Genomic DNA, 27,960 nt, shown 5'->3' on the forward strand with positions numbered 1-27,960 from the left:
TACTCACGTCGGCCACGGAAAACGAGAGCCCCCAGCCCTCGGGACTGACATACATACATGCACACTGCATTATAAGTAAAAGGCCACAGTATATATCTAAATCACAGGAAATGAATACATTATTATGCAATGTAAAGAAGCCTATGATTGTCACTGTAGAGTTAATTTAACATACAGGTGAGCTGTTTGACAGCCAGATATTCCCACTGTCTTGGTAAATTACGGCAACTTCCAGGTGTAATGAGTTGTGCTGTCCCCTTTTGAGATTAATATAATTCCAGCACCATATAGGAAAGTTGTAGTCTGACATTACTAGGATTATTACAGGGGATGTATTAATGGTGGCCTATACAACAAAGCAAACCATGATTTTCAAAAATGATCAAATCTTTTGAGGTAAATAAAAACCACAAAATCTTTTAAAAACCCTCTTTATTGTACTTTGTCAATAAATAATAAGGCAATGTGTTTGTGTGACAAATTGATTTGACAATTGTCTTCTATAACACTAAGGACTTACCCCCGCACTTGATCTATGATCACGTCAAATATAGTCAATTGAGCAAGACAAATGGCAAACCTTTTAGTTGCTGGAAACCAAATATGTCAGTATGTCATATGCACTCACAGACATAGGCTACGACTACATCAATTTGGTAAGAACCTTTTTTTTTTGGTTGAAAAATCCATTCATATGGGCTAAGACAGTTGAAGCAAAATCCAAACCCAATGGCAACAATAATACTTTGGGTTATGTATTCAACAAGACACAAGGCCAATAAGACTTTTCAGTTTTGTACCCTAATAGGCTATAGACTAAAAAATGTGTGGTAGCACACAGAAAGTCTAATAACAAGCCTACTGATAATCTCATTCTGCTCCAGTGACTGACTGTATTGCTCGTATTGAAAAGGTGTTGTACCGATTGCCAAACACATTCTTCTGTTTGGAAATCATTTCTTAGAAACAACTTGAATGACACTATGATAAATAAAAGTGCATTACAGAGAATGAAACAGAATAATAAATACAGAAACATCTGATAATTAAATAAAATAAATTGTATATTAATTAATAAATAAATAAATATAGGATGGAAAAAGTTCCAATATACCATATAAAAGTTACAAATGATTTAGCTTAATTTAAAAAACACTTAGTTAAAAAAATAGAAAGGCAATCAGACCAAATTTAAGAATGAACAAAAGGGGTTGATCATGGACATGGATTTTTCATACTGTATTATGTGATGAGATTATGATGGTTGTTGATACACTATATATACAAAAGTATGTGGACCCCATCAAATTAGTGGATTCGGCTATTCTAGCCACACCTGTTGCTGACAGGTGTATAAAGTCGAGCACACCGCCATGCAATCTCCATAGACAAACATTGACAGTAGAATGGCCTTACTGAAGAGCTCAGTGACAGTCATAGGATGCCCCCTTTCTAGCAAGTCAGTTTGTTACATTTCGTCCCTGCTAGAGCTGCCCCGGTGAACTTTAAGTGCTGTTATTGTGAAGTGGAAACGTCTAGGAGTAACAACGGCTCAGCCGCGAAGTAGTAGGCCACACAAGCTCACAGAACGGGACCGCCAGACGCTGAAGTTGCAACACTCACTACTGAGTTCCAAACTGCCTCTGGAAGCAACGTCAGCACAATAACTGTTCGTTGGGAGCTTCATGAAATTGGTTTCCATGGCCGAGCAGCCGCAGACAAGCCTAAGATCAACATGCGCAATGCAAATCGTTGGCTGGAGTGGTATAAAGCTCACCGCCATTGGACTCTGGAGCAGTGGAAACGCGTTCTCTGGCGTGATGAATCACGCTTCACCATCTGGCAGTCTGTTCGACGAGCAGGTGTCCACATACTTTTGGCAATGTAGTGTAGTTGACGCACATTTGTCAATTCACCAGCTATTGTGTCTATTACCTTACTAAAACATTGGTTCTTCTTACACAGAGAGAGTGGTAACACAAAACAGTCGGTCACACCACACACTGACCTACACAACTTCATAGTTGGAAAAAAAACCACAACCTGAACACATCAGGTTGAACACCACCGACAAGCCCCATTTTCACCTTAATCAAAGTACACTTATCAAGAGTCAACTCTAAGTTATTCTCTACACTGAAAAATAGATGCTGAATGTATTATATTAGATCAATCTTATGTAAATGTGAACAACCTAATTGGCACATTTGCAATTACATTCTTAAAGACAGAGGATAGCACTTGTATTGTGCACCCTGTGAAAGACAAAGACAGAAAGGGAAGATATGAGGAGCCAGGTAGAGGCTGATAGAGGTCACAGACAAAGGAAGGAAGACATTTAGAGGCAGGTTTAACATTTCACATGAGTTTAAAACACGTATAGTGCCCATGTTAATATAATAATACTATTGAGGGTGCCCCGATTTGTTACCAGATACCCCCCTAATTCAAAGCCTCTTATAGAGGGTGAGGAGAGAAAGCAGAGATGAGAGGTGCTTCATACAGGATCTCCTGAACCAGTTAACCTCTACTCAGATAGAAAATAGTGAACAAGTGGACAATGGAGCTGACAGTCTAGCCTTCTAATCTGTCTCTCAGCAAACTAAAACGATTCAGAGCTTAATCTAACTAATTTACTCAGAGACTGGTTTACACATGACTGTTAAGGGGCATTCACAGAACTGTTCCCTTGCCTAACTTGTCCACCAGTTTGCCCAGGAGGTGGTGCCTTATTGCTGGTAGTTTCCATATTGACCCTAAGGGAGTGGGAGGTAGAAAAGAAAACACAAATCTTTAGTCATTTCAGGTCAGCATGAGATGGGGAATACTTTCGTTCATTAATACTTTCTCATGATTAAAAGCAACCCATGGGCATCGCCATTGTGGTAATTTGCGGTGTGAGTTGCCCAATTTACCCAATGTTTGGTTGGACAGCACCGTCCTCCTCAAAACGTGGGGTCGGGGGTAGCTGTAGCTGTACCTGTTCGTAAGCGTAGGGCCTCTGTGTCTGTGCCCCAGGGGCAGCCTGGGAGGAGCGGTAGGAGCTATACGCCTGGCCCTGACCCTGCTGGTACTGGGAGTACTGGGACGACGCACCCTGACCTGGACCTGGAGACCAAATCAGTCAATCAACCAAGTATTCAATCACTCTGACAGATGTAACAGTAAAACAATCATCTTCTCAAATACCAATTCACTGATTTAATGTTCAATTCCCAACTATCTGCATCAACATGTCCATAGCAAAACATAGGCAAGTGCGCACCTGTGTGTGTGTTCCTTACCATAGCCCTGTTGCTGTGTGCTGTAACCCTGCTGTGAGGGGTACTGTTGCTGGCTGAAGGGCTGCTGCTGACCTGAGCCATGCTGGTACTGGGCTTGCTGCTGACTGTACTGGGAGTTGCCTGGGGGTCAGAAGTAGGGATGTAACTACTTCAAGATTTACTTCAGACTTGTATTAAGCGGACTGTAGTTCCTCGTGGACAGATGCACATAAAATAAATAGTAATCAAGCATCTGCTATATTTTACTTCTGGGTGTCTGAGATTAGGCCTAGTGTGGCAGATAGCTAGCAGCTACAATGTTATCACAACCTTTATGCTTATTAGGCATGAGTCTGATGTGGTTTGGGAACATACCTCCTTCGTAGTAGTGCTGTGAGGACTCGTCAAAGGGCCTCTCATAGCCCTGTTCGCCGTAGGACGACTGTTGGTAGGAGTACTCGCCATGACCTGGAGTGGGCAGGAATGAGCACATGCCAAAACCACTCTATTAAAAACAATGTGGGTCCTCACACACATGGTAGAGAGCTTGGTCCTCTCACAGTTCATAAAGCTTATACATACATTGGTGTTCACCATAAGATGGCAAGAGCACAAACAGACATTTGCCGTGCCTCGGACACTCAAATACAAACTCACATTTAAACAAAGCACACACAAACACCCCACAATCAGTTGGAGCTTTGGGAAATCTCTGGGACCAACTGCAAGTTTAGGTACACCAAAGGGGAACACTATTAACAGAGACACACCGGGAGGTAACAGTTCTGGGACCAATCTCTGCACTTTGCCATAACAATCATAATCCATCCATATTATGACTGTACAAAAGACTCCCATTAAACTCCCACACGAAGATAAAGAAAAGACAAGAAGCCAGAGGATTGATATATTGAGTTCAGCGCTGCAGTATTACTTGAAGACAGGGCAGTGGGATAACACAGACGGGATGGCATGTATCTGTGTGTGTGTGTGATTGAGATGTCTGAAAGGTGTGTATGTGTTTGGAGTGGTTGTGTGTGTGAGGGTCAAGGCTCTGAATGATTACCATCAGGGTAATACTGCTGGTTTATGGGCTCACTGGAGCTCTGAGTGTGTCCATACTGCTCTCCGTAGAACTCGTCTTGTCCCATGTACTGCAGTGCACATCCTGCAAGACAGGCGACACCAGGATTGGTTAATCAGCTGGTCCGACCAATGGGCCTCTGTTGGTGACTAAAGGAGGCTGGGCCAGGGCACTTTGGCAGTTGGAGAGTTGGGAGTGTCTGCGTGTTTGGTTTTACTATCCTTCTAGGGACCAGAAGTCCTCACAAGAATACTAAACAAGGAAAATTCAGACAAGTGGGGACATTTCACCGGTTCCATGAAGGAAAATTACTATTTTAGGCTTGGGGTTAGAATTAGGGTTAGGAGTTAGGTTTAGGTTTAGGAGTTAGGTTTAGGGGTTAAGGGTTAGGTAAAATAGGATTTGTGATTCAATTGTTTGGTCCTCACAAGGATAGTAAAATAAACGTGTGTGTTGGTTCTTCTATCCTTGTGGGGACCAGAAGTCCTCACAAGAATAGTGAAACAAGGAAAATTCAGACATGTGTGGACCTTTCACAAGTCCCAAGAAGGAAAATTACTATTTTAGGCTTAGGGGTTAGGTTTAGGGTTATAATTAGGTTTAGGAGTTAGGGGTTAAAGGTTAGGTGTTAGGGAAAGTAGGATTTGTGATTAAATTGTTTGGTCCCCACAAGGATAGTAAAACAAATGTGTGTGTGTGTGTGTGTGTGTGTGTGTGTGTGTGTGTGTGTGTGTGTGTGTGTGTGTGTGTTGGTTAGTTCTTCTATCTTTGTGGGGACCTTAAATACCCCAAAGTCCCCACAAGGAAGGTAAAACAAGGACAATTCTTCCTTGTGGGGACGTTTCTCACATCCCCATGAAGACAAAGGCTATTTTAAGATTAGCGGTTAGGGTTACAATTAGAGTAAGTGGTTAGGTTTAAGGTTAGAAGTTAGGTTTAGGGCTGGGGTTAAGGTTAGGGAAAATAGCTCCCCATGAGGATAGAATAGAAAAATGTGTGTATGTGTGAGTGTGAGAGAGAACAAGAGGCACAAGAGTGAGAGATGCACAATGTGTGCCTGCATGCATTAGTATGTGCATGAGTGTGTGTCTGTGCGTATGAGAGCGAGAGAGAGAGGGAGAGGAGAAGTGGCGTCATATGGGTGCTAATTATGTCATGAGAAGCTTTTTTTGTGGTTGAATGACTGAAGTTCAAGTAGAATTAGACTGAATACATGATAGTGTAGGAGGCGTTAAGTAGACTGAAGTCTCTTGTTGAAACCCACGTATTCTGGTTTTCCCTTATTTTGTTCCGAAGGATAGCAATGCCCTATTCTATCTGAAATGTGAATTGATAACGTTTGTGTTGGGAAGAAAATGCATCAAAGAACTGAAGGATTTTGGCTGCCATTTGAGTCCAATCATTCTCATGTCAGAATGTTCAGCCCTATCCAAACCATGATCTGAAAAATTATAGATTCCTATGAGAATGAAATTAAATATGACTTTCTGAAAAGACCAATGACAGAGAGGGAAGTTTTCAGAAATCCCAGCGGGTCAATCAGTGGTGTTGGTGGTGGTGCTGGTGGTGGTGTTGGTGGTCTGCAAAAACTACAGATGCCATTCTTTCCTTTTACATCACAAACTACCAACTCAAAAAAACAAAAACAAAATTCTGTTGCCAAATGTATTACTGGAAATATCGTTATATCTGCAAGATAGAAACTCACAGTCTCGCAAAATATAAATATTCTAAAACATATTGATCCTATGACGTAATGCAAAAGGACCATTATCACAGCAGTCAACAGCTAGAGAAGAAAGCATCTTCCATGGCAAAAGGAAGTCTTATTAAATTTCCCATTGATAAATATCCATTGTCAGAGATGAACTATACACCAGCAACAATTTGCCATAAAAAAAGTCTGACAGTGTTAGAAAGACAATCTCCAAGCGTGATATCCGACAATACAATACCCAATATCATCAGGCACAGTCGAGAGAAGAGCCTTAGCAACAACCATTCGACCAATCAGAGGATGGCTTGTGAGCTGATCACTTAACCCAACTCGGAGTCAGAACAATACAGTCCATGTAGACAGGACCCAGTGATTGTACCTGGACAAGCTGGAATAAGACCAGGGTAAGTCACAACATACAACCCAGGGCTAGTGACCTCTGTTGCCCTGGAGACAGTGTCTCAGACATCCAGAACAGACAAGTTACTGACGAGTCTCTGTGAGGAATGTGTCTAGCCCACATCCCACACCAAACACAAGGGGACGTTGGGGGACTATTTTTAGGCACATGCTGACACAGCGTGGGTAAAGTGATTTACAGAGACTGGGACTCCAAGTGACAACAGCCATAAATCTTCAGTCTGCTTCTTCCTAAAGTCATTGGCAGACCATTACCATAGGTCAGATCCTCTAGGCTACACACCTGCGATACCATGGTAAGGTACGTGCATCATTGACAGATTACATCCACCCTACATATCATAGTCTGTTTTTTAGGCGCACACTTCCTAAATGCCTGTTAACCATTAACATCTCAAAGTTTCACCCCACATCCATGTCCTTTGCATTCACTTTGGCTACATCTTTCACAAGTAATCACCTACACCCAAAACCATACAGCGATCTTCTCCACCAATAGACCACAGTGAGCCACATGCATCCCTGCAGACTTAGCATGCCCCTGCAGCCCATAACCAAGCCGCAGCAGCCTGTAGGAACACAGAGAAAGACATGGTCACCTACCTTGCTGTGTGGGTCGGTAAGTCCCCATGGGCCTCTGGCTCACCATACTGTTGCCTTGTCCGCTCTGCCCCAACATGCCCATAGCAGTCTGTTGGCCCTGGTAGTGCTGCTGCCCGGCCCCAGTCTGGGACGACGGGTAATGAGGTGTGGCCGACTGCTGCTGCATCATGGAAACTAGAGGATGGTGGGGGGGAAGGGCCATTATAGAGTGAGATCTTATACATCAACACACACACCCAATGTCAACATCATCATCGTCTTCATTATTGTCGTCATCATTCATAACCACAACAGAAATTGGGGGAGTAAATCTCTGCAGTAAATGCAAAAGAAGCCAGAGAGGGGTCAGTGCATAAAACAGAGATAAATACACATTGACAACCAGGGAGACGAGGGCGGGCTGCAGGCCTGCATGTCAGGGGTTAGAGGTCAGGAGAGGAGAGCCTGAAGCAGGGTGGTGACTGGGATTTGGGACGCTACTAGACTCCAGAGGGCGGAAGGGGCTGCCGAACAGTCTGATGAACTGAATGTGTTTGGATCTTCTTGTCGTTCATACGGGACAATGCGACATTCAGAGGTTATGGATTGTGAAGCTGAAGCGTATCAAGACTAGAGAAGGTTTTCTAAAAGCTAGGGAAGAGAGGGGAGGTTATTGAGAACGATGTGGAAGAGCTGTGGAGGTGGTATACCTTCAGGGTTCCCTGGATCAGTCAATCATTCACTGGTGTCCTGTCTAAATCAATACAATCCTCATTTTCTAGAATCCTCAGAGAGAGCACAACTCCCTATCGCTCCCTCCCTCTCTTTGCCCTGCTGAGAGCTAGGCCAAAACTACAACCTCACTCCAAAACTCCAGAATACACTCCACTCTCAGATTCACATCTTTCAGTCTAAGATTCATCCTCCAATGTTCATCCTCTCAGCTTCCCTTTCTTCTTGATCATCCCCCCTTCCCTTCCAGAGCTCTGACATTTACTGTAGTGGGGGCTGGCCTATCACACTCCCTGCGCTAGGAATGGACTCGTCATTCACTAGCAACGTACTTAGCAACAAGACTCACTAGAGGCAAGCAACATAGAACAGACAAATTAGAAATCATGTATTTCCAAAGGAATTGTGTTTTCAATTATTGAATATCATTGGCTTTGATGGCATATTGCTATGGCACTGGTCCTTGGTCTCTGGTTCCTCTGCACCTGGCTGGCTCACCTGGGTTGGACTGCATGTTGAGGTTGCTGCGGGAGGAGGAAGAAGAGGAAGAACCGTAGCCTGGGTATTGGGCCAGGCCCCTGGATCATGCTGCCCTGGGAAGAGGGGGGAATGGGGTGGCTGTAGCCCAAGGCTGAGCTGTGGGTGCTGGCCGGCAGGCTGAGGGACGTGGAGGAGGGCCCAGCCGACTGTGTCTGACCCGCATGCTGCTGCTGCTGCTGCTGCATGGGAGCGTGGCTGGGGCCTGACGACACACAGAGCAGTCAACGCAGCCGGACCCTCAGGCACACGTAATGCCACCTTGGCCACAGGCACCACGGAAACGCAACACATTCAGTTCATTGCTACACCACAGGAGGCTCGTGTAGGACTAAATTAAGAGGTTTGGGGTGCTGAGATTATGCAGAGACACTTAACGAGAGAAGAATTAGTGGAAACAAGGAGGGACAGATTGACAAGAGGAAAATGACCTGTATGGATACATAAAGGTGCATCTCAATAGTCTAAAGTGGCTTCCTCTCCATTTTTCCATTCCTTAATGTGCAATACTATGAGAGAACTGGCCAGGTGAAAGTAAATGCCCAGTTAGCATCTGCCAAATTGCATCCATTTATCCTGTTTTAAGGGATCAGTGCAGCTGAAGAAGATATGAAGATATTAGAATAAGAAGCCACTTTAAACTATCAATATGCACCCATAGAATGATGTCTGCAGAGATGGGAAGACTTGAGATCAGAGATGCTGCCAAGCTATAGGGGGGTGAAATGGAGGGGCAGACAGACAGACCATGCAGCAGACAGTCAGTTGAGCAGAGAAGCCAGCAGTGAGATTGTACACACGTACAGACAAAGGTGTGTTCGTGTGTGTGGATGGAGGTGTGTGTGTGTTCGTGTGTGTTGTGTGTGTGGAGATGGGGGTCTCACCATTGCTCATCTGACTCTGCATCAAGGAGGGGGGGGGCAGGCCAGGTGTCATGGTGTCGTTTAGGTTACTCTGGGAGTGTATGGGCCCACTGCCCCCGTTCTGCCCCATCCCTCCAGGACCCATACTCCCCATGTTAGCGGTAGGAGGCTGGCAAAAAAGAAAGAGAGGAGAGATGTGAATTTACATCTCTCAGGAATTGTGTTACAGAAAAATAACAGCTCTAAGGGTGAGGGAGGGAGAAAGACATTAAAAGAGAGGTGTGTGGTGAGAGAAATTGAGAGATAATGAGAGAGAGAGAGGAAAAAAAAAGAATACATTGCGTAACTTCATGCAGACTTACCGCAGGTAACAGTGACTGCATGTTCTGATTAGAATCTGCTATCGTGGCCAGATAGACCAGGTTTCTGTGAAGGATCTGCTGATACCTATCAAAGCACAGAAAGACTTTAACATAATGACCATCATTAACCTGTGATACACTATCTTCATGCTTAAAACATCTTCATCCAAGTATACATTGGCTTTGACTGGAAACCTGACGTTGAATTATGTTGAATTCTATGTCGGGTAGAAATTAGCATTTCAATCAGGAAAGTTTCCTCTCACGATCTCTACAAGCCAGAATGTTGAATAAAATACAATTTTAAAGTACTTTACCGTTTGTCCGTGCGGTTGGTTCTTTTGGTTGTAGGAATGTGAGACAATATATCCACAGGAAAGTATAATTACATCAACTTTCAAAGTGCTGGTTCAGATTTCTATCACCTGAAGCATGTGTAAAAGATAAACATACATCCACAGAAGCATGCATACTTTCTTGAACTCTTGCATTACAAGGTTCTGCACATTATTCAAATGATAGATAGTTCAAATGCCTTCTGTTTAATTTTTCTGTAGATGTTATGTATGTATGTATACCGTGTACAGTATATGTATATGTATACATATGTACAGTACCAGTCAAAAGTTTGGACAAACCTACTCATTCAAGGGTTTTTCTTCATTTTTACTATTTTCTACATTGTAGAATAATAGTGAAGACATCAAAACTATTAAATAACACATATGGAATCATGTACTAACCAAAAAAGTTTTAAACAAATCAAAATATATTTTAGATTTTAGATTCTTCAAAGTAGGCACCCATTACCTTGATGACAGCTTTGCATATTCTCTCAACCAGCTTTATGTGTTAGTCACCTGGAACGCATTTCAATTAACTGGTGTGCCTTGTTAAAAGTTAATGCATTTGAGACAATCAGTTGTGTTGTGACAAGGTAGGGGTGGTATACAGAATATAGCCCTATTTGGTAAAAGACCAAGTCCATATTATGGCAAGAACAGGTCAAATAAGCAAAGAGAAACGACAGTCCATCCTTACTTTAAGACATGAAGGTAAGTCATTTCGGAAAATGTCAAGAACTTTCAAGTGCAGTCGCAAAAACCAAGTGCTATTATGAAACTGGATCTCATGAGGACCGCCACAGGAAAGGAAGACCCAGAGTTACCTCTGCTGCAGAGGATAAGTTCATTAGATTGCAGCCCAAATAAATACTTCACAGAGTAAAAGTAACAGAGTCATGTCAACATCAACTGTTCAGAGGAGACTGCGTGAATCAGGCCTTCATGGTCGAAGAAGAGACCTGCTTGGGCCAAGAAACACAAGCAATGGACATTAGACCGGTGGAAAATGGTCCTTTGGTCTGATGAGTCCAAATTAGAGATTTTTGGTTCCAACCGCCGTGTCTTTGTGAGACGCAAAGTATGTGAACGGATGATGCCCGCATGTGTGGTTCCTACCGTGAAGGACGTAGGAGGAGGGGTGATGGTGTGGGGGTGCTTTGCTGGTGACACTGTCTGTGATTTATTTTGAATTCAAGGCACACTTAACCAGTATGACTACCACAGCATTCTGCAGCGCTACGACATCCCATCTGGTTTGCGCTTAGTGACCAAAAACACACCTCCAGGCTGTGTAAGGGCTATTTGACCAATAAGGAGCGTGATGGTGCTGCATCAGATGACCTGGCCTCCACAATCACCCGACCTCAATCCAATTGACATGGTTTAGGATGAGCTGGACCACAGAGTGAAGGAAAAGCTCCCAACAAGTGCTCAGCATATGTAGAAACTCCTTTCAGACTGTTGGAAAAGCATTCCTCATGAAGCTGGTTGAGAGAATGTCAAAAGTGGGCAAAGCTGTCATCAAGGCAACGGTTGGCTACTTTGAAGAATCTAAAATATTTAACAATTTTGGTTACTACATGATTCCATATGTGTTATTCAATAGTTTTGATGTCTTCACTATTATTCTGCAATTTAGAAAATAATAAAAATAAAGAAAAACCCTTGAATGAGTAGGTGTGTCCAAACCTTTAACTGGTACTGTGTGTATATATATATATATATATATATATATATATATATATATATATATATATATATATATATATATATATATATATATATATATGAATGTATGTATGTATGTATGTATGTATATATATGAACGTATGTATGTATGTATGTATGTATGTGTATATGTATGTATATGTATGCATATATTCTGTGGCGACCCGTCATTCATTCATAATTTTTGGGGCGGCTTGCCTGTTTTGCATGTTATTTTGGAATTAATACGTGTCACATAGTGCTTTCTGTGGTGGTGGGGCAAGACAGCAGAAAATACTGAGCATTACGCCGTGATTGGCTCAGTGTTCTGTCACCCATGGGGACACTACGTCACCGCCAGGTCTAAGGGTAGACTTAAAAAATTCTCAATAATGTCTTTATCGAAATTATGGATTGCCTCTTATCCGGATGTCATCCCCTTATGCCAAGGTTTGTACATCTCAATTGTCATGAGAAATGACATTTGTTTAAGCAAATCAAGCATATCATGTTTTTTTTAAAGGCAGTAAATGAGGCTGAGTGAACTGTTTTGCTGCCAGACAAGGCTCCGCTGATAGCCAGGTGTAGCAGTGGTAAGACTTTGGGACTGCTGTTGGGACAGCTTTATGTAAGCCCTAACCGTTTGTTGGCACAAAATGTCACCGTTATAGTGCAATTCATGTATTGTTTAGTGTTGTATTGTGTAGTGGCTTTGCTGGCATGCATCCCACTTTTTTTTGGCCCCACCAAGATTTACATACTAAAATCGTCAATGCATGTATGTATAGTTGAAGTCGGAAGTTTACATACACTTAGGTTGGAGTCATTAAAACTCATTTTTCAACCACTCCACAAATTGCATGTTAACAAACTATAGTTTTGGCAAGTCGGGTAGGACATCTACTTCGTGCATGACACAAGTAATTTTTCCAACAATTGTTTACAGACAGATTATTTCACTTATAATTCACTGTATCACAATTCCAGTGGGTCAGAGGTTTACATACACTAAGTTGACAGTGCTTTTAAACAGCTTGGAAAATTCCAGAAAATTATGTTATTGCTTTAGAAGCTTCTGATAGGCTAATTGACATCATTTGAGTCAATTGGAGGTGTACCTGTGGATGTATTTCAAGGCCTACCTTCAAACTCAGTGCCTCTTTGCTTGACATCATGGGAAAATCAAAAGAAAATCAGCCAAGACCTCAGAAAAAAAATTGTAGACCTCCACAAACAAGTCTGGTTCATCCTTGGGAGCAATTTCCAAATGCCTGAAGGTACCATGTGCATCTGTACAAACAATAGAACGCAAGTATAAACACCATGGGACCACACAGCCGTCATACCGCTCAGGAAGGAGACGCGTTCTGTCTCCTAGAGATGAACGTACTTTGGTGCGAAAAGTGCAAATCAATCCCAGAACAACAGCAAAGGACCTTGTGAAGATGCTGGAGGAAACAGGTGCAAAAGTATCTATATCCACAGTAAAACAAGTACTATATCGACATAACCTGAAAGGCCGCTCAGCAAGGAAGAAGCCACTGCTCCAAAACCGCCATAAAAAAGCCAGACTACGGTTTGCAACTGCACATGGGGACAAAGATCGTACTTTTTTGGAGAAATGTCCTTTGGTCTGATGAAACAAAAATAGAACTGTTTGGCCATAATGACCATCGTTATGTTTGGAGGAAGAAGGGGGAGGCTTGCAAGCCAAAGAACACCATCCCAACCGTGAAGCACGGGTGTGGCAGCATCATTTTGTCGGGGTGCTTCGCTGCAGGAGGGACTGGTGCACTTCACAAAATAGATGGCATCATGAGGAAAAAAATTATGTGGATATATTGAAGCAACATCTCAAGACATCAGTCAGGAAGTTAAAGCTTGGTCGTAAATGGGTCTTCCAAATGGACAATGACCCCAAGCATAGTTCCAAAGTTGTGGAAAATGGCTTAAGGATAACAAAGGCAAGGTATTGGAGTGGCCATCACAAAGCCCTGACCTCATCCTGTAGAAAATTTGTGGGCAGAACTGAAAAAGCGTGTGCGAGGAAGAAGGCCTACAAACCTGACTCAGTTACACCAGCTCTGTCAGGAGGAATGGGACAAAATTCACCCAACTTATTGTGGGAAGCTTGTGGAAGGCTACCCTAAACGTTTGACCCAAGTTAAACAAGTTTAAGGCAATGCTACCAAATACTAATTGAATGTATGTAAACTTCTGACCCACTGGGAAAGTGATGAAAGAAAAAAAAAAGCTGAAATAAATCATTCTCTCTACTATTATTCTGACATTTCACATTCTTAAAATGAAGTGGGGATACTAACTGACCTAAAACAGGGATTCTTTACAAGGATTGTGAAAAACTGAGATGAAATGTATTTGGCTAAGGTGTATGTAAACTTATGACTTCAACTGTATGTGTATATGTACAGTGCATTCGGAAAGTATTCAGACCCCTTGACTTTTTCCACATTTTGTTACGTTACAGCCTTATTCTAAAGTTAATTCACCAAAAAATATACATTTCAATCTACACACAATACCCCATAATGACAAAATGAAAACAGGTTTTTAGAATGCTTGAAAATGTATTAAAAATATAAAAAACAGAAATACCTTTTATTTACATACAGTACCGTTCAAAAGGTTGGGGTCACTTAGAAATGTCCTTGTTTTTGAAAGAAAAGCAAATTTTTTGTCCATTAAAAGAGCATCAAATTAATCAGTGTAGACATTGGTAACGTTGTAAATGACTATTGTAGCTGGAAACGGCAGGTTTTTATGGACTATCTACATAGGAGTACAGAGGCCCTTTATCAGCAACCATCGCTGCTGTGTTCCAATGGCACGTTGTGTTAGCTTATCCAAGTTTATCATTTTAAAAAGCTAATTGATCATTAGAAAACACTTTTTCAATTATGTTAGCACAGCTGAAAACTGTTGTTCTGATTAAAGAAGCAATACAACTGGCCCTCTTTAGACTAGTTGAGTATCTGGAGCATCAGCATTTGTGGGTTTGATTACAGGCTCAGAATGGCCAGAAACAAAGAACTTTCTTCTGAAACTCATCAGTCTATTCTTGTTCTGAGAAATGAAGGCTATTCCATGCGAGAAATAGCCAATAAACTGAAGATCTCGTACAACGCTGTGTACTACTCCCTTCACAGAACAGCGCAAACTGGCTCTAACCAGAATAGAAAGAGGAGTGGGAAGCCCTGGTGCACAACTGAGCAAGAGGACAAGTACATTACATTTTAAAATTTTTGTCATTTTGCAGATGCTCTTATCCAGAGCGACTTACAGTAGTGAATGCATACATTTCATACATTTTTTTATATTTTAATTTTTTTTCGTACTGGTCCCCCGTGGGAATCGAACCCACAACCCAGGCGTTGCAAACACCATGCTCTACCAACTGAGCCACACGGGACATTAGAGTGTCTAGTTTGAGAAACAGACACCTCACAAGTCCTCAACTGGCAGTTTCATTAAATAGTACCCACAAAACACCAGTCTCAACATTAACAGTGAAGAGGCGATTCCGGGATCCTGGCCTTCTAGGCAGAGTTGCAAAGAAAAAGCAATATCTCAGACTGGCCAATAAAAATAAAAGATTAAGATTGGTGAAAGAACACAGACACTGGACAAAGGAACTCTGCCTAGAAGGCCAGCATCCCGGAGTCGCCTCTTCACTGTTTACGTTAAGACTGTGGTAAATTCAATTGATTGGACATGATTTGGAAAGGCACACACCTGTCTATATAAGGTCCCATAGTTTACAGTATATGTCAGAGCAACTGTCCATAGAGCTCCGAGAAAGGATTGTGTCGAGGCACAGATCTGGGGAAGGGTACCAAAAGATTTCTGCAGCATTGAAGGTCCCCAAGAACACAGTGGCCTCCATCATTCTTAAATGGAAGAAGTTTGGAACCATCAAGACTGTTCATAGAGCTGGCCGCCTGGCCAAACTGAGTAATGGGGGAGAAGGGCCTTGGTCAGGGAGGTGATCAAGAACCCGATGGTCACTCTGACAGAGCTCCAGAGTTTCTCTGTGGAGATGAGAAAACCTTCCAGAAGGACAACCATCTCTGCAGCACTTCACCAATCGGGACTTTATGGTAGAGTGGCCAGAGGGAAGACACTCCTCAGTAAAAGGCACACGACAGCCAGCTTGGAGTTTGCCAAAAGGCACCTTAAGGACCCTCAGATCATGAGAAAAAAGATTCTCTGGTCTGATGAAACCAAGATTTTCAGCGGCAGGGACTGGGAGACCAGTCAAGATTGAGGGAAAGATGAACAGAGCAAAGTACAGAGAAATCCTTGATGAAAACCTGCTCCAGAGTGCTCAGGACATCAGACTGGGTTGAAGGTTCACCTTCCAACAGTACAACGACCGTAAGCACACAGCCAAGACAATGCAACAGTGGCTTTGGGATAAGTCGCTGAATGTCCTTGAGTGGCCCAGCCACAGCCCGGACTTGAACCCGATCAAACATCTCTGGAGAGACCTGAAAATAGCTGTGTAGCAACGCTCCCCATCCAACCTGACAGAGCTTGAGAGGATCTGCAGAGAAGCTTGTAGCGTCATACCCAAGAACACTCGAGGCTGTAATCTCTTCCAAAGGTTCTTCAACAAAGTAATGAGTAAAGGGTCTGAATACTTATGTAAATGTGATATAAGTTTTGTATTGTTAATAAATTAGCAAAAAATTCTAAAAAAATGTTTTTGCTATGTCATCACGGGGTATTTTGTGTAGATTTATGAAGGGGAAAAATAACATTTTATCAATTTTACAATAAGACTGTAAGGTAACAATGTCAAAAAAGTCAAGGGGCCTGAATACTTTTCCAAATGCATGCATGTATATATATATATATACATACACACACAGTGCCTTGCGAAAGTATTCATCCCCTTTCGTGTTTTTCTTATTTTTACAACCTGTAATTTAAATGGATTTTTACTTGGATTTCATGTAATAGACATACACAAAATAGTCCAAATTGGTGAAGTGAAATGAAAAATAACTTGTTTCAAAAGAAAAACTAACGGAAAAGTGGTGCATGCATATGTATTCACCCCCTTTGCTATGAAGCCCCTAAATAAGATCTGGTGCAACCAATTACCTTCAGAAGTAATTTAATTAGTTAAATAAAGTCCACCTGTGTGCAAACTAAGTGACACATGATCTGTCACATGATCTCAGCATTTATACACCTGTTCTGAAAAGCCCCAGAGTCTAAGCAAGGGGCACCACCAAGCAAGCGGCACCATGAAGACCAAGGAGCTCTCCAAACAGGTCAGGGACAAAGTTGTGGAGAAGTACAGATTAGGATTGGGTTATAAAAAAAATCTGAAACTTTGAACATCCCACGGAGCACCATTAAATCCATTATTTAAAAAATGGAAAGAATATGGCACCACAACATACCTGCCAAGAGAGGGACGCCCACCAAAACTCACGGACCAGGCAAGGAGGGCATTAATCAGAGAGGCAACAAAGAGAACCATTTTAAGCCGTACACTCCACAGAGCTGGGCTTTACGAAAGAGTGGCCAGAAAAAAAGCCATTACTTAAAGAAAAAAAATAAGCAAACACGTTTGGTGTTCGCCAAAAGGCATGTGGGAGACTCCCCAAACATTTGGAAGAAGGTACTCTGGTCAGATGAGACTAAAATTTAGCATTTTGTCTGGCACAAACCCAACACCTCTCATCACCCCGAGGACACCATCCCCACAGTGAAAGATGGTGGTGGCAGCATCATGCTGTGGGGATGTTTTTCATCGGCAGGGACTGTGAAACTGGTCAGAATTGAAGGAATGGTGTATGGCGCTAACTACAGGGAAATTCTTGACAGAGTCAACATTAATCAGGAAACAGACAAAGACCAAGACAAGAACAGAGTCAGCACATGGGTACAAAACGACAAACGACAATTAATACTGAAGCAGAGAACAGATTGGGGAACCAGACAGATAGGGGAGGTAATGACAGAGGTGATTGAGTCCAGGTGAGTCCAATAGTTGCTGATGCGTGTGACGGGGGTAAGGCAGGTGTGCGTAATGATGGTGGCAGGAGTGTGTAAAGCTGGGAAGCCTGGCGCCTTCGAGCACCAGGGAAGGGGGAGCTGGAGCAGGTGTGACAGTACCCCCCCCCACCCAGAGGCAACACCTGGGCAAGCCTGACAGGCCGGCCGAGGCACGGGCGCTGGACAAGCCGGCTGGGCGTAAACTTCCGATGAACCGGGAGAGGCATGGGAGCCTGGCGATCCGGCTGGGACGTGAAAGCTTGTCGGTCCCGCTGAGGCGTGGGAGCCCAATGATCTGGCTGAGGCATAGCAGCCTGACAAGCCGGCTGGACGTAAATCCCTGACGATCCGGCTGAGGCCTGACCTAGGATGGGTGCCTTCCGAGCCAACCGGGGCAAGAAAACTCTCTAGCCGTACGGAGAAAAAAATGTATGAAATGTATGCATTCACTACTGTAAGTCGCTCTGGATAAGAGCGTCTGCTAAATGACTAAAATGTAAAAATGTAGCCAGCTAGGGCGTGACAGCCCGACGAGCTGGGTTAGGCACCCCCGGGTCCATCAGTTGCGGCCCCTGGCCCCAACGTCACCACCAACCGGAAAGCCAGCACTCCCCGAAGCTTCGTTTGGGGGCTTCAGCATTCTGTAAGGACCGACGCCGGAGATGAGAAGCAGGTACCGGTAGTCAACATTTAATCAGAAAACAGACAAAGACCAAGACAAGAACAGCGTCAGCACACGGGTACAAAACGTCAAATGACAATTAATGTTGAAACAGGGAACAGAGCGAGGAACCAGACAAATATAGGGGAGGAATTGACAGAGGGGATTGAGTCAAGGTGAGTCCAATAATCGCTGATGCGCGTGACGGGGGAAAGGCAGGTGTGCGTAATGATGGTGGCAAGAGTGCGTAATGTGGGGAGCCTGGCGCAAGGCGCCAGGGAGGGGGAGTGGGAGCAGGCATGACAGGTATGTTTATGTATATATATGTATGTACTGTACATTATTTACTGCTCAAGGGATATAATTATTGTTTGGATAACCTTATTTATTATTATGTATTGATTTTTTATCTTTAATTTTGTTCACTTTTTATTCGATGTGCACTGCAGAGAACACCGGAAGAACAATTATCACAGTTAATTATTGCAATGTTTGTGTGTCAATTAATCCCATAAGGGATTGGGTTGCCAACTGGCGATTTGACACGAAAATAAAATGTAATTCATTCATTCATCAGAACTTTGAAAAGTTTATGTAATTATACTTTCCTGTGGATATATTGTCTCACATTCCTACCGCCAAAAGGACCAACCGCACAGACAACAGGTAAAGTATGTTAAAATTAGAGGTCGACCGATTATGATTTTTCAACGCCGATAGCGATTATTGGAGGACCAAAAAAAGCCGATACCGATTAATCGGCCAATTTAAAAAAAAATGTATTTGTTTATTTGTAATAGTGACAATTACAACAATACTGAATGAACACTTATTTTAACTTAATATAATACATCAATAAAATCAATTTAGCCTCAAATAAATAATGAAACATGTTCAATTTGGTTTAAATAATGCAAAACAAAGTGTAGAAGAAAGTAAAAGTGCAATTTGTGCCATGTAAGAAAGCTAACGTTTAAGTGCCTTGCTCAGAACATGGGAACATATGAAAGCTGGTGGTTCCTTTTAACATGAGTCTTCAATATTCCCAGGTAAGAAGTTTTAGGTTGTAGTTATTATAGGAATTATAGGACCATTTCTCTCTATACGATTTGTATTTCATATACCTTTGACTATTGGCTGTTCTTATAGGCACTTTAGTATTGCCAGTGTAACAGTATAGCTTCCGTCCCTCTCCTCACTCCTACCTGGGCTCGAACCAGGAACACATCGACAACAGCCACCCTCGAAGCAGCGTTACCCATGTAGAGGAAGGGGAACAACTACTCCAAGTCTCAGAGCGAGTGACGTTTGAAACACTATTAGCGTGCACCCCGCTAACTAGCTAGCCATTTCACATCGGTTACACCAGCCTCATCTTGGGAGTTGATAGGCTTGAAGGGCTGGGTATAATTTGTGGAACGTTCCAACAGGAATCTGTTCCAAAAAAACATAAAGTAAAAGGTTGCCAACCAACAACACATACAAAGTAGCAACGCATACAAACCTAGCTAACTAGCTGCCGAATTGGCATCAACTCACCACGTAGCTTATTCTTAATGTTTGCCCATAGGCAACCAGAGTGAGGACAGACATTTTTTAGAATCAACGTGATGAGTGAAAAACGCAATGAAATAGACCACTCCCTACCCGGTATCTTATTCTGCCGGATACAACTTTGTATGCGTTGTTTTTTTTGGCAACCTTGTTATTTACAAAGTTTTTGGAATAGATTCCTGTTGGAACGTTCCACAAATTATACCCACCCTGGTTGAAGTCATAAACAGCCCAATACTTGAAGCACAGCGAAGGGCTGCTGGCAAAACGCACGACAGTGCTGATTGAATGAATGCTTACGAGCTTGCTGGTGCCTACCACCGCTCAGTCAGACTGCTCTATCAAATCATAGACTTAATTATAATATAATAAACTCACAGAAATACGAGCCTTAGGTCATTAATATGGTCGAATCTGGAATCTATCATCTCGAAAACAAAAGTTTTTCCTTTCAGTGAAATACAGAACCGTTCCGTATTTTATCTAACGAGTGGCATCCATAAGTCTAAATATTCCTGTTACATTGCACAACCTTCAATGTTATGTCATAATTACGTAAAATTCTGGCAAATTAGTTCGCAACGAGCCAGGCAGCCCAAACTGTTGCATATACCTTGACTATGCGTGCAATGAACGCTAGAGATGTGACACAATTTCATGTTAGCAGGCAATATTAACTAAATATGCAGGTTTAAAAATATATACTTGTGTATTGATTTTAAAGAAAGGCATTGATGTTTATGGTTAGGTACATTGGTGTAACGACAGTGCTTTTTTCGCAAATGCGCTTGTTAAATCAACACCCGTTTGTCGAAGTAGGCTGTGATTCAATGAGAAATTAACAGGCACCGCATCGATTATATGCAACGCAGGACACATTAGTTAAACTAGTAATATCATCAACCATGTGTAGTTAACTAGTGATTATGTTAAGATTGGTAGTTTTTTATAAGATAAGTTTAATGCTAGCTAGCAACTTACCTTGGCTTCTTGCTGCCCTCGCGTAACAGGTAGTCAGCCTGCCATGCAGGCTCCTCGTGGAGTGCAATGTAAGGCAGGTGGTTAGAGCGTTGGACTAGTAACCGAAGGTTGCAAAAACGAATTCCCCCTGAACAAGGCAGTTAACCCCCGTTCCTAGGCCGTCATTGAAAATAAGAATGTGTTCTTAATCTGACTTGCCTAGTTAAATAAAGGTGTAAAAAAAATATATATATATTTTTTTTTAAATACCGATTACCGATTGTTATGAAAACTTGAAATCGGCCCTAATTAATCGGTCATTCTGATTAATCGGTCGACCTCTAATTAAAATATAATTTTATTCAACATCAGGAAAGGAAACTTTCCTGATGCAAACGCTAATTTCTGCCCAAAGTGGAATTCAATGCAATTCAACGTCGAGTTTCCAGGCAAACATCTGCTATACAGTAACCTATAACATGCATATGTGCACAACAGTAGGCCTATGAGGACAGATGTGACACCTACTGTGTGCATTCTGCTGTTTTTCCTTTGCTCTGGTAATCCATTATACATTGTATCAGATGGTGATTTTCATCCAGCATCTTGGGGAGGTAAAAAAAAAAAGGTAACACCGCACTTGACACCCAGCGTCATAACACGTTATGACACGGTGATAACGTGCCATAATATGTCATAACAGCTGGCATAACCTGTTATAATATGGTCATAACACTGTCATGACACACACACATATACACATATATACATATACACACATTTCACATGCTGTTGTGCAAATGGAATAGACAACAGGTGGAAATTATAGACAATTAGCAAGACACCCCCAATAAAGGAGTGGTTCTGCAGGTGGTGACCACAGACCACTTCTCAGTTCCTATGCTTCCTGGCTGATGTTTTGGTCACTTTTGAATGCTGGCGGTGCTTTCACTCTAGTGGTAGCATGAGACGGAGTCTACAACCCACACAAGTGGCTCAGGTAGTGCAGCTCATCCAGGATGGCACATCAATGCGAGCTGTGGCAAGAAGGTTTGCTGTGTCTGTCAGCGTAATGTCCAGAGCATGGAGGTGCTACCAGGAGACAGGCCAGTACATCAGGAGACGTGGAGGAGGCCGTAGGAGGGCAACAACCCAGCAGCAGGACCGCTACCTCCGCCTTTGTGCAAGGAGGAGCAAGAGGAGCACTGCCAGAGCCCTGCAAAATGACCTCCAGCAGGCCACAAATGTGCATGTGTCTGCTCAAATGGTCAGAAACAGACTCCATGAGGGTGGTATGAGGGCACGACGTCCACAGGTGGGGGTTGTGCTTACAGCCCAACACCGTGCAGGACGTTTGGCATTTGCCAGAGAACACCAAGATTGGCAAATTCGCCACTGGCGCCCTGTGCTCTTCACAGATGAAAGCAGGTTCACACTGAGCACATGTGACAGACGTGACAGAGTCTGGAGACGCCGTGGAGAACGTTCTGCTGCCTGCAACATCCTCCAGCATGACCGGTTTGGCGGTGGGTCAGTCATGGTGTGGGGTGGCATTTCTTTGGGGGGCCGCACAGCCCTCCATGTGCTCGCCAGAGGTAGCCTGACTGCCATTAGGTACCGAGATGAGATCCTTAGACCCCTTGTGAGACCATATGCTGGTGCGGTTGGCCCTGGGTTCCTCCTAATGCAAGACAATGCTAGACCTCATGTGGCTGGAGTGTGTCAGCAGTTCCTGCAAGAGGAAGGCATTGATGCTATGGACTGGCCCGCCAGTTCCCCAGACCTGAATCCAATTGAACACATCTGGGACATCATGTCTCGCTCCATCCACCAACGCCACGTTGCACCACAGACTGTCCAGGAGTTGGCGGATGCTTTAGTCCAGGTCTGGGAGGAGATCCCTCAGGAGACCATCCGCCACCTCATCAGGAGCATGCCCAGGAGTTATAGGGAGGTCATACATGCACGTGGAGGCCACACACACTACTGAGCCTCATTTTGACTTGTTTTAAGGACATTACATCAAAGTTGGATCAGCCTGTAGTGTGGTTTTCCACTTTAATTTTGAGTGTGACTCCAAATCCAGACCTCCATGGGTTGATAAATTGGATTTCCATTGATTATTTTTGTGTGATTTTGTTGTCAGCACATTCAACTATGTAAAGAAAAAAGTATTTAATAAGATTATTTCATTCATTCAGATCTAGGATGTGTTATTTTAGTGTTCCCTTTATTTTTTTGAGCAGTGTATATATAAATATATACTAAATATATACTTTTATATATATTTATATAAAAGTATGTGGACACCTGCTTGTCGAACATTTCATTCCAAAATCATGGGGATTAATATGGAGTTGGTCCCCCCTTTGCGGCTATAACAGCCTCCACTCTTCTGGGAAGGCTTTCCACTAGATTCCACTAGATGTTGGAACATTGCTTGCTTCAGCCACAAGAGCATTAGTGATTTCGGACACCGATGTTGGGCAATTAGGCCTGGCTCGCAGTCTGCGTTCCAATTAATCCCAAAGGTGTTCGATGGGGTTGAGGTCAGGGCTCTGTGCAGGCCAGTCAAGTTCTTCCACATTGATTTCGAAACAAACCATTTCTGTATGGACCTCACTTTGGGCATGAGGGCATTGTCATGCTGAAACAGGAAAGGGCCTTCCCCAAACTGTTGCCACAAAGTTGGAAGCACAGAATCGACTAGAATGTCATTGTAGGCAGGAGAATTAAGATTTCCCTTCACTGGAACTAAGGGGTCTAGCACGAACCATGAAAAACAGCCCCAGACCATTATCCCTCCTCCACCAAACTTTACAGTTGCTTTGGGTGAGGTAGTGTTCTTCTGGCGTCCACCAAACCCAGATTTGTTCGGCGGACTGCCAGATGGTGAAGAGTGATTCATCACTCCAGATGCTCCAGAGTCCAATGGTGGCGAGCTTTACACCACTCCGGCAGACGCTTTGCATTGCGCATGGTGATCGTAGGCTTGTGTGCAGCTGCTCGGCCATGGAAACCCATTTCATGAAGCTCCCGACGAACAGTTATTTTGCTGATATTGCTTCCAGAGGGAGTTTGGAACTCAGTAGTGAGTGTTGCAACCGAGGACAGACAATTTCTACATTCTATGTACTTCTGCACTCGGCAGACCCATTCTGTGAGCTTGTGTGGCCTACCACTTCGCGGCTGAGCCATTAATGCTCCTAGATGTTTCCACTTCACAATAACTGCACTTACAGTTGGGTGGATCAGCTCTAGCAGGGCAGAAATTGGCGAACTGACATGTTGGGAAGGTGGCATCATATGACGGTGCCAGGTTGAAAATCCCTGAGCTCTTCAGTAAGGCCATTCTACTGTCAGTAAGGCCATTCTACTGCATGGCTGTGTGCTCGATTTTATACACCTGTCAGCAACGGGTGTGGCTGAAATACCTGAATCCACTGGGTGTCCACATACTTTTGTATATATAGTGTATGTCACAACAGGTGTAAAAATATGGGTCATGACCATATTATGACAGGTTATGTCAGCTATTATGACATATTATGACATGGTTATGACCGTGTCATGACACTGAGTGTCAAGTAAAGTGTTACCAAAAAAAAACGTTAGGAGAGTAGCTTACTATAATGTTACTACACTATAATAAATTGTCCAGAATACTCCCCCCCCCCCTTGCTCAATTATCTGGGTCGGATGTTTTTCTTGGAGCATCATTAACGTCGCAGAAGAGACTGTTTCAGTGGAACGGAGCCATTGTTTATTTTTTTCCCTGCAACTCATGTCTTTCATTATCTTCAGCCAATCATAACATTCTGTCATCAGTGACAAAAAAAACAGTGAACTAGAAAGGAGAACCTGTGCTGTCCTCTATTAACTACGGTACGCATATCCAAATTAAGCGCTCTAACCGTGTTTGATTAAAATACTTCCAGATGCACAAAAACATTTGAAAGCCACCCTAAATTAATGCAATGCCTGCCTCATTCCTTCGAGGATTAACAAAGGTCCAAGGATGTTGCATGTAGGCTCAAAACTGTCCCGTAATCCACACACCTTCAATGAATCACTCTCTGTAGCCACTATCCGTTCATCGAGTGCACGTGCCTCTTACCACTGGCTGTCCAAAGAATTCTCACTAGTCTACTCTCACGTCTCTGTCACGGCTTGCTATTTTTGGTAACATTTTGGAGTATGGTTTTCAAAGGATACAATATTGATGAAAGAAAAAAATCACTCGCAACAGTTCACAAAAAAATCCTATGAAGGGCATGCACCAGAATAAGCAATATTTCAGTCAGACTCTGGACAAACTTGCATATTTTTTCTAGGATCTTTATGCTCTATTATTAGACAACATTGATGTTTTAACGCATAACATAGTAGCCGTTATGTAAGCTTACATAGAAAGACACACTGAAGTTTTAGGGGGCAACGGAAACAACAACAAAAAGTAGCCTTTGAGTAATGTCAACCTGTTTTAATAGTGTCATATCATCCCCTCGCTGTTTGGCTCGCTCTACTGTACCAGTTGCCTTCTCTGTGCTGATGTTCACTACTTTCCCACCATTGACACTGACTGACTATGCAAGCTCTCAAGTCGACAAAATGTGTCATATTTGACGACGTAATGGAGCAAAAAGAAATAGCATTACCTTTTGTATAGTTTGTTGTGTCACCTCCCCTTTGCTCCTTGGGCGCGCCGATAAAAATGCAACCGACATTGTGATATTAGGAAATGAACAAATGAAAGCTCCTTTTTATTGTAATATGTAGCTTATATCTAGCGCGCAGCCCTCTATAAAATAGTTAGGGTTCCCATTTTATGAAAATCATAGGGGTGTGTGAAGCCCTGGATTACACCAAAATGAAAAGAAATTATGAATAAACAACAATATTCTCCTGGATGCAAATTGATAGCTTACTCTACATTTGGTGATGTTGCAAAGATGGAGAGTTACATAATGTCTATGAAAAGATTCGCCTTGATCGAGACGCTCACTCAGTAATTATTTGGTATAAACCAGACAGATATTGGCTGCAGTAGATTTGCTCACAGTAGTAGGGTCGTCACTAGTTACCACAGCCACAAAGTCATAAACCCCGCCTATTTCTACAATTTGTCTTCTTAAAATGTGATTTTAAACATAACCATAACCTTAAATTAAGACCAAAAAGCTCATTTTGGTTTTCATTCATTTTTACGATATAGCCAGACAACCCAGTAGTAGAGGCAAAGACATTAGAGTAAGAAGACCACAGAGAGAAGAGGTAACCCAGACACGTCACATGGCTATATATCTGAAGGAAGCATCCGTTTAGAACGTTCTCACCAAATATGGTAGTGAGAGGAAGTCCAGTCGCGGGTAGTGAGAGGAAGTGGAACTAGATGAAACTGAGCCGTCATTATGCTAACTTTCTCATCCATGATACATCTGATCCCTTTTCTGTTCCCAAAACTAGAATCTGTTACGAACACTGTGCACAAAGTTGTAAAACATCACGTTAAGAAGGAATGAATTTAGTTTGTACACACGCGCACTTCACAGACGTGTCGATCCCTAACGGAAATATGCAAATACATGCTACAACGCGCCAATAGGATTTCACCAGCTAGTACTTGGCTTTTCCGACGTCCTTGCGTGTTCCGCTCACTATGCTTCATTTGCGCACACTGTGAACAACACAGATGAACTATCTTGGCTTAGTTATATCTTTGCTAAAACTGCTTCTCCAATAGAAATCCCCATCACACTTGTAGTCAATGTCATGGCAACGTTGGCTAGCTAAACTAATGCGTAAAAACACGAAATCGTGTCGTTTCGCGCCGAATTTCGCAGGTGCAGGGCCCAGATTCACAAAACCTTAAGAAGCAATTTCTTGTTAACTGACATTTTTTTCTTAACTAAATACTTAAGAAGAAAGTTAAGCAAATGTGCAATTCCTCAAAAAGGTTTTTGGACATTTTCTTGCGCTATTTCATATGTTTATACTTAAACAAAAAAATAAGAAGAAATGTAATAAAAAATTAAGTTATTGGAAATGTTATTAATTCCAAGATAGCTAAACCCTTGTTTTAAACTCAGGATAGTGAGAGAAAAAAGCTCATGAAAGCAATTGACCATGTTTAATTCACACACAAACTTAATCTGAAAAATTCAGTATTGATTATTTTAAACCCAAGAACATGTTTTAGAACAGTAATCTCAGTAAGAAATATGCTAACAAGATTGCCATTGCTAAATAGATAGCTAGCTAGCTAAAACGATTGCCTAACACATAACAACACACCTAGCAACAAACATCTTTGGAAGATTTGTAAGAAGATATTTGGGAAGTTCGGAAGAAAATCCTTAAATCTTAAGATATTGTTGAGGAATTACACTTACGAACTATTTTATGAACTATTTTTTTCTTAAGAACCTTCTTAAGTTTTGGCGTAAGAAGTGTTTTGTGAATATGGGCCCAAGTTGTCAAAATTAAAGGTACTCCTTCAATATGTTTCTCCCGAGTGGTGCAGCGGTCTAAGGCACTGCATCTCAGTGCAAGAGGTGTCACTGCAGTCCTTGGTTTGAATCCAGGCTGCATCACATCCGGCTGTGATTGGGAGTCCCATAGGGCGGCACACAATTGGCCCAGTGTCGTCTGAGTTTGGCTGTCATTGTAAAAAGGAATTTGTTCTTAACTGACTTGTCTAGTTAAATAAAAGATAAAGTTGTTTTTGATTAAAATGTATCAGTTTGTCACTTTCACGAGGTTGGAGTAATAACATGTTCAACTACCTTAGAGATTGGCTCGAATCTAGGTTGTACCTTTTTGATTTCGAGAAAAATAACAACTAGGGAAGAATTGTTCACTTCTCTCATTGACTTCTCAAACCCAAACAAAGGTCCTGGGCCCAGATTCACAAAACACTTCTTGCCCAAAAACTTAAGAAGATTCTTACGAAAAAAAATAAAGAAGTTGATAAGATAGTTTGTAAGTGCAATTCCTCCACAATATCTTAAGATGTAATGATTTTCCTACAAACTTCTCAAATATCTTGTAAGAATCTTCTTAGAATGTTTGTTGCTAGGCAACCGAGAATCATGTTACCATATTTCCTACTGAGATCACTGTTCTAAAATATGTTCTTGGTTTT

The 27,960-nt window shown here is 42.4% G+C and overlaps 1 protein-coding gene across 4 annotated transcripts; it reads right to left on the reverse strand.

Annotated features, from left to right (window-relative positions):
- Positions 1–402: 402 nt before the first annotated feature.
- LOC106566740 (SS18L1 subunit of BAF chromatin remodeling complex) lies at positions 403–27,741 on the reverse strand. Of its 4 annotated transcripts, none has more exons than XM_014135084.2 (10): positions 25,475–27,741; positions 21,345–21,421; positions 9,561–9,645; positions 9,220–9,367; positions 7,088–7,261; positions 4,330–4,431; positions 3,639–3,731; positions 3,285–3,404; positions 2,916–3,108; positions 403–2,756 (listed from the first exon to the last, which is right to left on the reverse strand). In XM_014135084.2, the coding sequence occupies exons 1-10, from the start codon at positions 25,541–25,543 to the stop codon at positions 2,663–2,665; spliced, it is 1,155 nt and encodes a 384-aa protein (XP_013990559.1). In that variant the 5' UTR covers positions 25,544–27,741; the 3' UTR covers positions 403–2,662. The 4 variants fall into 4 exon arrangements, with proteins under 4 accessions (XP_013990559.1, XP_013990563.1, XP_013990562.1 ...); XM_014135087.2 differs by having other exon boundaries at positions 404–2,756; positions 2,981–3,108; positions 25,475–27,736; XM_014135088.2 differs by lacking the exon at positions 21,345–21,421 and having other exon boundaries at positions 25,475–27,739.
- Between the last annotated feature and the right edge of the window lie 219 nt (positions 27,742–27,960).

This window comes from Salmo salar, chromosome ssa13 (genome assembly GCF_905237065.1).
Source record: "Salmo salar chromosome ssa13, Ssal_v3.1, whole genome shotgun sequence".
In the NCBI taxonomy this organism is placed as follows: Eukaryota; Metazoa; Chordata; class Actinopteri; order Salmoniformes; family Salmonidae; genus Salmo; species Salmo salar.